This window comes from Mastacembelus armatus, chromosome 18, assembly GCF_900324485.2.
Source record: "Mastacembelus armatus chromosome 18, fMasArm1.2, whole genome shotgun sequence".
Taxonomy (NCBI): Eukaryota; Metazoa; Chordata; class Actinopteri; order Synbranchiformes; family Mastacembelidae; genus Mastacembelus; species Mastacembelus armatus.
The window spans coordinates 3,410,966-3,426,277 of NC_046650.1; the positions used below are offsets into that span (position 1 = coordinate 3,410,966).

Genomic DNA, 15,312 nt, shown 5'->3' on the forward strand with positions numbered 1-15,312 from the left:
ACAGCAGCAATTATCCTGATCATCATGATGACAACATGTTGACCATTGTTTAGGTGCCTTTGGAAATACTTTTTGTTTTAATCCTGGTTGTTGAGCAGTAAAATGCTTCTGCCACTAGTGGGCAGCATAGGGTTTCTGTAATTACACAACTGTCCCAGCTGGGGAAGTGTGTTACTTGGTCAGAGCTGATGGGCTGACAGAGTGATGACCTGACCTAAAGACACAAGCTATCACAAAAGCTAAGGAGGATTAAGAAACAGCTTGATGCATCTAATCAGAGGATTAACCAACTATCTGGTCCCAGAATTTCCCCTCCAGTTCTTCTGAATCTCCAAAACCCACTATTGTTTTTGTGACACCTCAGAGAAATCAGGTGTAAACACAATGCAGGTCAGCTTTCTTAATTGTTCACCTGTGTATTCATATCTGGCTGCTGACCGACACCATCTGATGCTCACACCTTACTGACCCAGCGTACTATATGCTCTCACCTATATGTACATATGTTGTAATATTATTATTATGCTGTGCTTTGCTTTTCAAGCTCTTTTTTTTACTGTTTTTATTGTGATTTTTTTCTTTGCTGCTGTGGCACCTGAAGCTCCTTGTAAAGGGATCAATAAGGTGCTGGCTAATATTTCAACTCAGGCTCAGTGTGCCATATCAGTCAGAGCTGTTGTGTAATTCCCCAGTTTCTCCTTATGGCTCATATAAAGATCCGACAGTTGTTGTTGTTGTTGTGTTAACCTGAACACTTACATGAGTTTGAAAAGTCCCTGCTGAAATGTTTGCAAGATGCTGCTTGTGAAGCAGTGACAAACACTGTATGTGGCTGACAGCGCTGTCTCAGAAGCCACTTCTCTGACCACTTACTTATAATAATAACATCCTCTTTGCTGTGCATGTGAAACACTCTCCAATGCCTCACTCCATTCTGTGCTGAAACCCTTGTGTTTATATATTATCTTTTTGATTTATGGTTTGTTGGGATTTGCATAACTAGACACATCTAATCCTTCAGGTGAAGTATAAATAGGAAAATTTGGTTTTTCACGTGACAGCTTTAAGAAGATATAGCACACTGTGCACACGTAGTTTCACATGTCCCTTGTCCTAGTTAGACAGGAAGTGTATTCATTGCTCAAACATGAGGGAGGCTTTCTGACCACCTGTTGCAATGTCTCAAAAACATTTTTTCTCATACACCATCTCCCACCAGTATTTGTTGTATATTTGTAACATTTAATCTTTTTCTTTTATTATATAGGTTATTAGACATGAATTGATGTTTTTGTGTCTTTAGCTTTAAATGTGTAAAATTCTGTCACCATGTACACTTTTTCATGTTTTTTTTCCTAATTTTTTTCTTTCATAATTTTCAGTCAATTTCAATTTTTCACACACTGCAAGAAACCAATGACACACTCTTGAGCAGTTTTATGGAACTACATTTTAAGAAGCTAAAACCAGACATTTGTTAAACTATAATATATAATATATTTATATAAATATAATATATAGAAAATTGCACACAGATTTTTTACATATATTGTACCTTTTCTAAAATTGTTTCCATTTACTCCAGCATTATATTATGTGTCTATACTATATAGGTCTATGTATGTACTTAAGTAGCTTCTTATTGCTTGTAATTTTATTTGAGTCACATGAACTCACACTGATGAGCATGTCCAGATACATGATTCATTTTATTCTGACATTACAGAAGACAGTGAGTACGTGGATTTTATGACATTGTTGGCACTTGGCCCCACCCAAGGGTGCGTTCGACATGATCACTTTTTGGGAGCGCGGTCGTGACAGGCGCAGGTGAGAGAAGCTACCAGCACCACAAATTCACTGAAGTCAATCTCAGAGTCTCCATTAAAATCCAGACCTTTCAGCAGCTTGTCGACCTCTCCTGGGTTCTTTGTTGCCTGTACAGACCAACATAACACTGTCAAAACCACTACTTTACATTAGAAAATCTCTTTACCAGACAAATTTGTCTCACTTTTATAAAGCATCAAGAGTGTTTTCATGGGCACAGGAATTGCTTTAGTGATCAAAGCAGGGCATATAAATCAGATTCAGTGTCATAAGCACAGAATACATCTCAGCAAAACATCCAAAATTACAGAATTTCATCTGATTTAATATTCATCAGGGTTTAAGGTTGTTCTCAAACCTGGTTCAGTTTCACTGTTTGGATTTTTACACACAGTAACAAGCACAAATTTCTAGGCCATGAAGATAACATAAGATTTACAAAAAAACCCCCAATTAAATATCAGAATAATTAGAATGAATTAGAATTGAATAATTAATATGAATAACAATGTGGTGGCCACTTCAGCATTTTAACGTGAGGTCCATGCTCTGCAGAATATAGTAGATTTAGTGGATAAATATTTGAAATATAAGCCTATGTGTTTTATAATAAAATATATATCTTATAGTCTTATTTATGTAAAACACACACACACACACTTTTAACATAATAATATATATCTATCAGAGATGTCCCTCCCCACAGATGTACAGCACCTTGATCAGTCCAGGCAGCTCCTTTTCCAGCAAAGTCTTAGCCTCAGCTTTGGTTAGGGTGTCCTTTTTGCCCTCGCCAGCAGCATACTTGTCAAAGGTATTCATCAAGATGGCCATGGCTGTCTCTAGCTGGGTCATGATTTCTGCTGGAAAGTCAGATAATACAGACGACAGGGAAGAATTGAAAACCAATACAGTTGTACAGAGCTGTGATATGTGAGGAGTGACAGAGGCGACTCTTTTTTATACCTTTAGAAAAAATGGGTTTGGAACAGTGATAAGCTTTACTTCAAAAGGTCAGGTAGGACCGGTTTTAGTGTTTGACAAAGGTGGAGGCTCCAACTGTGTCAATACAACCTCAGCACTACAACGCCCAGTGTACATTCCACCACCCATACAGGTTTTTAGTCATTTAGGTATTTATTTAATGGGAGATTTTTCTATCAACTAAAGCACTAAGTCAGTCAGTTCTGCAATTTCTTTAATTTGAGGCAAAGTAAATATATTTATCTTACTGAGCTAACTTTAATAATGATGATTGTCACTTTTGGTACCATTGGACGAAAGTGGAACACATTTAAACATGCTGTCAGTGCACCTACCGTGGTGTACTGTTGGTGGTAATTTATGTTGCTCTGTATGGGGGTGGACATGAACCACACGAGGAAAGTTATGTAAAGCTTGAACAGTGTATATGAGTGTCTGCTTTCATGATCCTGCTATCTCTGGTAGCCTGGCCTGGTTTCTTAGCAATACAAAATCTGTATTTCACTGGTCACAAAACTTACAACTTAGCTGAAACACTGCTTTGCAACACCCAAATTACTTTCTAAACAAGGTCATTAACACTGTAATTATCAAAACAATATGCTTGAGCACTTCAGTCATGTTTTAGGAATTTTGTAGAGCGAGTTTTGAGAGTGATCGCACTCTGCACTTGTATCCCACTAATGTGGTGAACAGTTGTGTGCAGGGTGAATGTTTAAATGTGAAACAGTTTAAAACCTAAGGAAGCTCGATAGTGGTTAACACCTTCTGCAGCCATGGCTGCATGAGCTGTGGCAGGTGAAGATTAATGTACTGTAAGCACTGTGTTTGTTTTGATGACTCTTTTCTTTGTGTAGCCTTTAATACATTTTAGTGTTAGGTGTGGCACCAGCTGAGTCCAACTACTGTTGGCAATAAAATGTATTTTCCCCTGATGAGGTGGGGAAAACTCTTGCTTTACTAAATGATAAAGTTATAAAGATGTGATATGCAAATTGGGCAAATTTTATATCAAATTACTGCAGCATCTCATATAGCTCTGATAGGTGTTATTTTAGAGCTGATGCAGCTTCATATTTTCATTGACCAGGAAGGTGTCATGGCCCTGATCATGGATTTCCTAGTTTTGGACTCTTATTTTGGTCTTCTTTCCTGTGTCACTAGGGTTTATCCCAGATATTTTTATGTTCTATTATGTTGATTAGTTTCACCTGTGATTGTTCTGCCTTGGTTGTCTCCACCTTTGTGTCTCTCTCCCTCTGTGTGTGTGTGTATGTGGCTGTATATTCCCTGGCAGCTAGGTGATTGGCCTCACCTGATCCTATTCAGTCATTAATGGAAGGTGTATATAGACCTGCTCTTTGCCTTACCTAGTTGCTGGATTATTCCCCATGTCTCCATGGCTTGTTCTGTGTTTCTCTGTACCTCAATATTGCTATTGGAAAACCCCTTGTTCCCAGTGTCTCCCCGCCTCCTATTCTGTGAATGTCAGTTACCTGCCTGTGCCTGTGTGGGCCTCCCTTCTCCTGTGTCTCCCGGTTCCCTGGTGTTGTGTGACTCCATTATCTCCTGGCTACTCCTCGTGTGAGAGAGCGCACTCAGCACCTCAACTGAGCAGAGCTGTTCTGTCATAACCCTAACCTTAACTGTGCTGCCTTTTTCATTTCTTAGTCAGAAGTACATAGCATATCAAAGATGATATAATCCATTCATTGTGGAGTAAAGTTGTGTCACGACAATTCAGCTGTCCTGTTATTTTTATGTATGTTGATTGCTAGTATTAGTATCTCCCACACACTTTGAGTTTAACTCTGCGTTAAATAAAGCTATGGCTATTCTACCAGCATCGTGTTGGGAAATTTTAGAAAATGAAAACATAAGCAGATTGCGTGTCTTGTGAGGTGGATGTGAAGATAATGACAGTAAAGCTCTATCTTCTGTACCTGACGTGCAGTGAATATGTAAGACTGGAGAGAGACTATCTAGCCTGTCACAGGCGCTCTTTCCACTTCCTGTCATTGACCTATTATGCCCCGACCCTGTAACACCACAGTTTCCACACAGCATCTAAACAGTGAGCAGATGTCATTGTGAAACCTGCATTTTTGCTCACTATTGTGGACCACTGACAAAATGATAGTGGCCTAAATCAAGTAAAAAAAAAAAGTACTACTTATTTCGTCTTAGTCTAATACAAGCCTACATGTCTATAAATGAACACACACCATATTATAGAAATGAACTTACACCACAAAGACTCATATAACACTCAGTTTATAGAAAAATATAAAATATTTGCAATCACATAAAATCTTTACATAGTTTAGGTAATGAATGTAAATTATATACATGCAGGAAAGTAAGAATGAAAAATACTGAAAGCTATAGAGCAAATCCTCATTCAGCTTCCTTGGTCTGCACACGCTCGAAGTAATCGAAGGATTCATACACTGGAACCTGACACTGAAAGAGACACAGATTTCAACAATTATCACAAGCACACATTCAGGATCAGCGCAGTAAGACAGTTTATACACATCAAATATAGTTTAAAAGTAAGAAGACTTTGACTAAGATGGAGAAGTGAGTAGGCGTGATCAATAGGCAAAATTAGTCAAACACAGGATGTCAGTTATATTTCGTAATATCTCTTACTGCTGATCAACAAACTGAGTGAACAGTAAAACAGGAACAACATCCAGTCCAGTATTAAGTCCCACACTGGTTATTGTTTTCATTGCCTGTTATTTGTGGGGTTGTTTAACTGGGTTGCATTTTATTACTCATGTAAATGAGGTGAAAAAAAAAATTGAAAACTCTTCATAACGTAATGCCATTTAACAAACATCACATAGTGGAGCCATGTAACGTACAGTATAATAATGAATAAACTTAACTAACAACTAACTGGCAACTAACTTAATTAACAACTCAAGTTAAAATTTCAATCTGCTCTGGACATTTAAAGCAAATAATTATTACATATCTGTTACATTACATATTTGTATGAATTGTTTTGGAGATACAAAGTTGTTTTGTGACTCATGAGGATAAGAGTTTGGACAGCCAAATAGCATATGCTGGGGGATCGTTGATATCTTGGCAAAACGATATGAACTGTTATTTTAAATTTTTTTCCCTGTCTGCTAAAATAATATAAAATTCTTGCCAAATCAATTCACACAATTGATTTGGCACAAGTTTTATGACAGAGCCCTTCCTGACACATCCCTCCTCGTTTTACTTGGACACTAAGACCGTATTGGCTTGTTCAACCTCGGTGGCTGAGTCTAGTGACCCCTGGTCTTTCAAGACATCCTCCCATCCAAGTACTAACCAGACCCAGCCCCGCTTAGCTTCTGAAGGGATCGGGCACTTGCAGGACAGTATGGCCATAAATTGTTATTCTAAATAAACCTGTTAAATCACATTTGGTTTGGTAGTTCCTTTAGAGAGTAGGTCTGCACATGTATATTATACAAGTATATATATATAAATATATATATACACTATTCACCTTTTCTCACATCTCAGCTGAAATATGTATTCATTTAATTTAAAAAAGCAATTTCAGAAAAAAAATTGGAAGCTTTTATTAAGTCTACTGAATGTAATGTTATCAATACAAGTGTACACACATAGGTTTAGGGACTAAAATAGAATGAAACACTCCCATCTGGATCATAGATCATACGTATCGTTAAATCATGCTGATATCAAAATGTATGTTGTACATATGTTCTCCCCACTAAACTCTACAAACCAGAAAACAGGATTCCATCAAAAGGTGGTTTCCTTGTTTCTCACCCTATTGTATTTGTCCGTAAACACACTGAACAAGGGACAAAGATTGTGGCTGTGGGTGGATATGACTGTACATAAGTGTCGCTGTATGCCATTAGACTCACCCACTGAGTAGAGCCTCTGGAGGAGCTGGTGCTGTGTTTGTCCATCTCTGAGTCAATGTGAGGAACCTCATAGATCACCCTGGCTGCTCGTGCTGAAAGCATGGGTCACACACACACACACACACACACACACATACACACAAATGATTAAAGTGCTGTTATATAACGCATATAAAAACACATAGGTTTAGGCTTTACTTTAACTTACATGGGCTTTACACTTGGTATTGTCTGTTTACTTTTGTTTGTGCTAAAACTACTACAGAACACAGAACATCTTACTTTACGCTCTCTATTCCAACATATTCCTTGTTAGAGCTATACACCTGAAATAGGTCATGACTTATTTCCACCCTTAACAAAAGGAGACAGCGTGGACTCTTAAATCATTGCTACCATTTCTAATAAAATATTGTCACACTGAACCACACTAAGTTGACTTATAGCACATACACCTCACACCGCAAATGTCATTGCAATGAGCAAATCCTCATGTTTTCATAGTGTACCACAGGGCACAATTTAGGGTCCCATACATTTCTCACTCAAATGACAGCGTGTCTGTAAAACAAATAACTCTGCAACGGAATAATTATGTTTGCATTAAGGCTGTCAACAATAACGCATTAATGCATGCGATTAATCTAAAGAGTTTAACGTTTTAATATTTTTTAATGCAAATTAATCATTTGATAAGGTTTGACCCCATCTTCTTGCCGTCATCGCAGCGCAGATGGATATCTATCATTGTGGGATAAAGGTAAGTTACAGTAAACGCTACACTATGTTGGCAGAAGACATGATGCCTGGTCTGCTGAACGGCAAGTTTTGTTATAAAAAGTTTCTAGATGGAAGTTTAAATCTGTTTCCTTAAACTAGTTTGTCATGCATTTCTTTATTTCAAAACATTTACAAGTAAATCCTAGTATTTTAAATTTGAGACTAATCGTGATTAATCAGAGTCCATGACTGTCTATGTCGATTAAATTTTTTAATCGATTAACAGCACTAGTTTGCATAGATATACTGTACATATTACATGTGTTTCCAATGTAAACATCAAATGTGAATATTCTGCTCGGAGCACTCCCTTAGAGAGTGGGAAACTGTGGCATGTAAACACCTGCTGATAACTACCTGCTATGTGTCCAGGTGTGCCCTCACCTTGTTTAATATAGTAGTAAGTGCAGTAATAGCAGCTGTTTGCTAACAGATTTGCCATATCAACCATATAATGTGATAAGACATGAATGCCATGCCGCATTTAAGTAAATTAAAATAGGAGGGTTTCTGTCCCATCATTTGATTAAAAGACACAGAAGTCTGTGATATTAAATAAATAAAAAAAAGAAATCCAAATGTTGTCTTCTTTTAAGCCTTTATTGCTACCTTTCTGTCATCCATCCATCCATTATCTATACTCATTTATTCCTAATTAGGGTCACAGGGATCTGCTGGAGCCTATCCCAGCTCTCTTTGGGTGAAAGGCAGGGGTCCACCCTGGACAGGTCACCAGTCCATCACAGGGCCACATAGAGACAAACAACCTCACACACTCACACTCACTCCTATGGGCAATTTAGAGTCACCAATCAACCTGACATACATGTTTTTGGACTGTGGGAGGAAACCAGAGTACCTGGAGAAAACCCACGCAAGCACAGGGAGAACATGCAAACTCCACACAGAAAGATCCCTGATGTGCCCTATGAACCCGGGACCTTCTTACTGTGAGGCAACAGTGCTAACCACTAAGCCATTGTGCTGCCCACCTTTTTGTCATATTTGTTGAAACTCTCTGTGTCAATCAGATTTTATATCAGCCCCGTAATTCATCCTTGGTCAGACCTATATCGAATGGCCACTTTATTAGATACATCTGTACAATCTATCGCAATATTATAAAACTGATAAAAGTGAGTCAGATTAACCACCACTGTGAGAGTGCTAATGACCTTACTATATTTTTATTACTGAAGCTGCATTGATGTTGATATCATTCAATTAACACCTTTTTGACACTGTCAACATCTTCCTAAAAGGGTAATTGGTGGTTTACAGTGTCATAGTAGATGGTATTAAATTAATTGTATTAATTAGATTTAACAATCAGTAGCAACCTCTTTTTTTTAAGAAACAACATCCCATACTACAGTTTTGATTTGTACCTTGTTTTCTTCGCAGTGAACAGTAACATGTAAGAGTCAGGAGGAGTAATAGAGCCATCACAGTCACTGCAGCAATAATGGGGGTTTGAATATCTTTATATGGGAAAAAGCACAAATATTAGAAATGTTTTACATGATTTGTTTTAATCTTTAAGTAGTAATAATACATTTTAACCTTAATTCTTGCATTATGTCAATTGTATATATATTTACATAATTAATTTGAATTAATGAATTCAAATGTAATAGAAATAGTAATTTACACAAAATTATTTTACTGATTAAAGGTTTACAAATTAATATAAAACCTGTTTTCTCATCAGGCCACAATCTGCATACACAAGATATTAATCAGATGCTTCATGTTACACTGTCAAGCTATTGATATTTCATACTCTACCTGTTGCTCCACTGGTCACTGTGTTTCCTCTGGATGTAACAGTGAGGACTGTTCCACTTCCATTGGCTGAAGCTAAAACTGGTATCTCAGCAGTCACTCTGCAGATGTATCTCCCTGTAGCTTCTTTTGTGACACTTGAAAAGGTCAAATTCCAACAGTCATTTCTCTCCTTTTTCACAGGTGGACTTGTCAGGTTGACAGCCTCATTCTTAATTTCCGTTAGATTTTTCAGCCAGATAACTCTTAGTCTTTGAGACTCCCCTGACCCTGTCCAGCAGCAGCTGATGTTTACTGTGCCCCCCTCAATCACAGAGACATTGGAAATCTGGGTCACCACAAGTGTATCTGATGAACCACCTGCACAGAGACAGAGTTTCATGATTTGTATATTGGTTTAGTTCAGTAGTAGAAGAGCGCAGGGCATGTTATCACACTTTTCACACTCTTTTATATATCTTTGGATTAATACATCACATTTTTAAAAATTCATACCACATTAAAGAACACAGTCTCAGGCACATATTTTATATTCATGTCATTTTCAGATATTGTCTCAGTACAGACTTAGAAGCATTTGAATAGTGAGATTGAACATGTGACATGTTGCCCATCAGTGGGTAAGATGTCACACTATATGGCGTAAAATGTCACAAGAATCAAGAATCCATTTTTTATTTTATTTGGGTTTTTTTTATAATACTTTAAATTCAAAATGAAATTCAGCTACAGAAAAAGGTGATTAATCACTGAACCTGAATTAATCCTGCAATGTGAAAAACAATTTCCAACTACTATTTCAATGAGTCCTTTAAATAAAACCTGTCAAACAGTTAAACAAATCTCAAACCAAGTCAAACCTCACTATTCAGACTCATCATCAGAACCACAGTTCTGGCACACAAACTGCTTTGCCAAGGTGCACTCTTCATGAGCCCACTGTTGGCATTGAATGCACTGGACCCAAGTCTCTCCTGGACAACTGTTCAAATAGCTCCACACAAACCAGGCACAGGTTCTCATTTTCATCTGATGAAGAGGCTTCTGTAATCTTTCTTATTTCACCTGCTTTTTGCTTCTGTGATATTCAGACTTACTGGCAACCTATCTGTGTGATCATGGGGAAATTTTCATGTGACGATTTCCCCTAAACTCATATCTTTGCTAATGTCAGCTATATCTTAAAGTTAGCTTAATGCACGACATTAACTGAAGTTTATCAATACACTATATTCTCTCCTCTAACAAGTCTAAATATACTAGGATTACATTTTTAAACTAGAAGAAGATTACTACAAAAATCACCTCAGTTAACAGTGTGCTTTGCATTTTCCACACAGGACATGGCATCAGACCATGGAAAAGCAAAAAACTAATATTCCACTTTTACATAGAGCCCTATTGTAGTGAAATTATTAACAACTAACTGTTCCACTGTTAGTGACAACTAACCTATGTGACAAGACACCCTAAACTCCCGTCATGTCAGTCCAAGTACTCTGCATACATGGTCACAACAATCATCTACATTACTAATAAATGCAGAAATTAGCCAAACCTGTCCTAGCTGTGACATTTTACACAGAAAGTCCAACAGCATTTGGAAACAGACGTTATATTAAAAGTTGTGTTTCTTACTCCAAGATGAGAGGGCGCAGAAAGAGGCAAACAGCAGGCTGTTCAACAGAAGCTTCATCTTTCAATACTGATTCAAACTCATGCTGACACACTGTCTTTGCAGCTGCTCTGGGTTCCTCCCACAACCAACGCACAGATACACACACACACACACACACACACACACACACACACACACACCCGCACACACACACACACACACACACACGCACACACACACACATACAGGGAACCATCTTCAATGTGTGAAAAACCACAGCTTCTACTACCTCGTCCTTCACATAAAAGGCAACTCTAAAATCATAATATGAAGTTAGCTTGAGATTCATTCAAAGGTTTTCTTTTCTCCGTTCTCATGAAGAAGTGTCATGCTAAAGTGGTTATATTTTGGTTTATCAAAGAAATACTGAATTGGATTCCCAACAAAATAAATGTTGATGTCCAAAGGAGTGAGAAATCAGTATTTTATTACCCTAATTTCTTTGAAATTGACAGGAGGCTTTGATTTGTATAGAACTACATTACATCAGACGAGTCCTGTTTATTTTATATATTTTATTTTCTTTATAGTAAATTAATCACAAGTGTTGGAGTATCCTGTGGTTGTAAATGACATGTATTACTGTCTGTTATAGTGAAATATTTTATTACCACCACTAGGTGTCCCCAGAGTCCAAACCTTTCAAATCCTACACAGAGGGGCTGTACCTTACCCCTCACTACAGACTTTTAATGAGCAGATCTTCAGAAGATTCATGGTGTACATGCAAACTTTGTCTAAACCAGGGTTCTTCAAAATATGATACCATGTCCAGAATCAAGACAGCTTTGCATGCTGTGAATATTTTTTAGTGTCTGTTCATGTTGTATTCATTAGGCAGTGCAACACAGGCGGGATGCAACAAACAAATCAAGGAGTCTTATTTTGATGCATACATGCATTAATGTATTAAGCAGCAGTCTGTGTCAGTAATGGAAAGTTTTGCTGATAATGGGTTAGGAGGTTCATAAAATATTTGAGATCTGAATCAGCCAAAGCTAATACAGCCCATAGAGCTGCAATGGTTTGAGCCAAAACTAACCATGACCATAGAAAACATTTTAAACAATCTTGGTTTGTAAGAGAAGTATGGAAATCTGACTATAACTTTCAAAGTCACATTTCATTAAGTTCTGAGCAGATTATACTGATGAGAGTAGGTCAGAGTGTTATCAGTATCACTAGCAGGGCATGTGTATGATTCCCTAACACCTCCAACATTTCTCAACAATAGAAACTAGCAGAGCACTCTTGATAAAATTAAAGCACACAGATTACAGATGTGTGCACAGCTGCCAGATTACATGCAGCAGTGTCACTTTAATCTGTATGGTTCATTTTAACAGGTAGAATTTGCCTTGATCATTAAATTTAATTGAGTATGTTGACATACTAACTTTGGCAATTAGCACAACTCTGAAAGTACAAGTAAATATTCAAAAGATAATAAAAGTTAGTAGGAGTCATCGTCTGGGACACAGACGTGTCTGTACAAAAAATGGTAGTTGAGTTGGACTAATAGTCCAATCCCTACAGTTACTTATCTAGCATGTCTGAAAACCTTACAAGTTTGTTTATGTGAACATTGTATTGTACCTGAGACCTGGTTTGGCTTGTATAAGGACCAGTATGAGCAGATACCTCAGCATATGGATTAACATGTTCATCCTAGAAGGACCTGAAATTCACCCACAGAGAGAGAAGCTATCACCATTTACACTGTAGGTATAATAATGTGATTTTCTCTACACATTATCATCACAGTTTTTCAGAAATAATGTTCATGCAACAGCCTAGACTAAAGCCAGTGGTCTTTGTCAGTTACCATCAACAGTGTTGTCATTTCTGTTCTCAATTCTGAACACACAGTTATTACACTCATCCACTGGCAAACAGGCTGCTGATCAAACATTTTGTGCAACAGTGTCAAGCTAACAACATCTGGGTTGTCTTCCTGTGTTCTCTCTGATCACAGCTGTGATGACTGTACATTACACAGTTTCTCCACAGTGATTTTACAGGTATACTACCAGTCAAACGTATGGACACACTTTACCATTAAATTGAATGAGAAAGTGGTGTCCACACTTTTGACTGATACATCTGGTACATCTCCCAGAATCCTCAATCACAGAGACATCAGGGGCTTGGGTGACTGATGAACCACCTGCACAGAGACATAGATCACATGATATATTTTACATGTATGTAAATAAAGAGGTGCTCTGAAAGGTAAAGCTGCAGAGTTGTTACTTACCCCAAACAGAGTGGGTGTCAAACAGCAGACTGCTCAGCAGAAGCCTCATCTTTTTTCACCAGTGTTTACTGGTAGGTCCATACTCGCAAAAAAATGTGCTACATACAAGATTTTGTCTTTATTTATATGTTTCTCTGAAGTTTTGTGGAAGTGTGAAAAACCATTTCTTCTACATTTCTACATCTACTTTTTCTTTACCTTCAGTTACTGTTTTCATTACGTGGTAAATGAGCTTTAAAGAGACAGGGATTTGTTACTGATGTCACAAAGTAAAATAAAACAGTAGTACAATATAATTTAATCATCTGATATTTGGTCGTTTTCTTCACTTTCTGTCTCCCCCTCATCTCTTTTCTCTTCTACTTGGTCTTCCTTGGTTCGTTGGGCTGAAAGTGGTTTATTTCCAGGAGCAGCTGAAACATGTGTAGTGACAGTGTAATTAGTCACTGAAGCAGGGTCTAGACAGCATATCATCATAAACAGGTTAAGAGGATGTTACAGTATATCAAACCTGGTCTGTGTTGCAGAGCTTTAGTCCCTGAATGGTAGAGGTAGATGAAGGTTATGACAAGGGCAAAGAGAGGCAGGCACCTCAGGACATGGATTAGTACGTCCTCCTGGGGAGTTTCTGACAGCAACAGAGCAGCTGCTCACTCACACAAATCATTACCAGACAAAACACCTGAGATAATCCACAGCTGTTAAATAAACACATGATGGAAAGTCTGTATCCATACTGGCAGGCTGTGATTATTTTGAGTGTTCTAAACTTTAGGAGGTGATAAAATACCTTCATCATTAAAATATATAGAGTTTTGTTGCAGTAAGGTTTACAAGTTAGCAATATGAAACTTTTATTTTCTGAACAGACCAGGATACACTTTATTATTAGCCTCATCCACTGGCAAACTAAGACATTAATCAGATGCTTCATGTTACACTGTCAAGCTATTGATATTTCATACTCTACCTGGTGCTCCACTGGTCACTGTGTTTCCTCTGGATGTAACAGTGAGGACTGTTCCACTTCCACTGGCTGAAGCTAAAACTGGTATCTCAGCAGTCACTCTGCAGATGTATCTCCCTGTAGCTTCTTTTGTGACACTTGAAAAGGTCAAATTCCAACAGTCATTTCTCTCCTTTTTCACAGGTGGACTTGTCAGGTTGACAGCCTCATTCTTAATTTCCATTAGATTTTTCAGCCAGATAACTCTTAGTCTTTGAGACTCCCCTGACCCTGTCCAGCAGCAACTGATGTTTACTGTGCCCCCCTCCATCACAGAGACATTGGGAGTCTGGGTCACCACAAGTGTATCTGATGAACCACCTGCACAGAGACAGAGTTTCATGATTTGTTTATTCATTTAGTTCAGTAGAGGAGCGCAGGGCATGTTATCACACTTTTCACACTCTTTTATATATCTTTGGATTAATACATCACATTGTTAAAATACATACCACATGAAAGAACACAGTCACACAGTTTCATGATTTGTATATTTCATGATTAGTGTGGAAGCCATTAATGAAGCCAATGCCGTGAAAGGACTAAAAACACTTCATGGAGCTGGTAAGTTGGTTCATAATACTTTGCAGATCCTCATTATATATTATATTATATATATTACAAATTATATTACACACATTGTTGATCCATTTATATGAACAAAGAGTAATATTCATTCCAGTCTCTTTCATTTCCAAAAATCCTAAACAAAAAATAACATCTTTGTGCTAGAAAACCTCTTAACTTGTATTATATTTCTATAATTTATGCTCAAAGAAACAGTTTATTACCCCAGAACAAAACCCCTTTTAGTGTTTAGTCTGTAGACATTGACCTGGACATGTTTTTTCAATGTTACAAAACGCTGCAAATGATTTTGCTCAAATTTCCCAGTGTATTTATCCAAGATGATCTGAAAGATGTAGTTACACAACAATTATGTTTCTACTTACTGAGAGATGAGCGGGCAAGGACAAACGTGAGCAGCAGATTTGTCATTAGAAGCTTCATTCTTTCAACTCAGATTCACCAATGAACACTGATCCTCAACTCTATAGAGTGAAGTCCCTCATCTTAACACACA

At 37.6% G+C, this 15,312-nt stretch overlaps 3 protein-coding genes across 5 annotated transcripts; all 3 read right to left on the minus strand.

Annotated features, from left to right (window-relative positions):
- Positions 1 to 1,690: 1,690 nt before the first annotated feature.
- LOC113122658 (protein S100-P) lies at positions 1,691 to 2,784 on the minus strand. Its single transcript, XM_026294147.2, has 2 exons — positions 2,548 to 2,784; positions 1,691 to 1,937 (listed from the first exon to the last, which is right to left on the minus strand). Exons 1-2 carry the CDS (start codon positions 2,683 to 2,685, stop codon positions 1,797 to 1,799), a joined length of 279 nt encoding a protein of 92 aa, XP_026149932.1. The 5' UTR covers positions 2,686 to 2,784; the 3' UTR covers positions 1,691 to 1,796.
- A 2,285-nt stretch (positions 2,785 to 5,069) lies between these two features.
- LOC113135381 (uncharacterized) lies at positions 5,070 to 11,057 on the minus strand. The gene is made up of 5 exons (XM_026315382.1): positions 10,926 to 11,057; positions 9,291 to 9,647; positions 8,891 to 8,983; positions 6,723 to 6,814; positions 5,070 to 5,277 (listed from the first exon to the last, which is right to left on the minus strand). Exons 1-5 carry the CDS (start codon positions 10,981 to 10,983, stop codon positions 5,212 to 5,214), a joined length of 666 nt encoding a protein of 221 aa, XP_026171167.1. The 5' UTR covers positions 10,984 to 11,057; the 3' UTR covers positions 5,070 to 5,211.
- Positions 11,058 to 12,326: 1,269 nt separating this feature from the next.
- LOC113124868 (uncharacterized) lies at positions 12,327 to 15,312 on the minus strand. 3 transcript variants are annotated; one of them, XR_003295076.1, is made up of 5 exons: positions 15,182 to 15,312; positions 14,193 to 14,549; positions 13,734 to 13,850; positions 13,223 to 13,635; positions 12,327 to 13,132 (listed from the first exon to the last, which is right to left on the minus strand). XR_003295076.1 is itself a non-coding variant. In XM_026298018.1 (4 exons), exons 1-4 carry the CDS (start codon positions 15,237 to 15,239, stop codon positions 13,520 to 13,522), a joined length of 648 nt encoding a protein of 215 aa, XP_026153803.1. In that variant the 5' UTR covers positions 15,240 to 15,312; the 3' UTR covers positions 12,327 to 13,519. The 3 variants fall into 3 exon arrangements, 1 of the variants encoding a protein (XP_026153803.1); XR_003295077.1 differs by having other exon boundaries at positions 12,327 to 12,643; positions 13,022 to 13,635; XM_026298018.1 differs by having other exon boundaries at positions 12,327 to 13,635.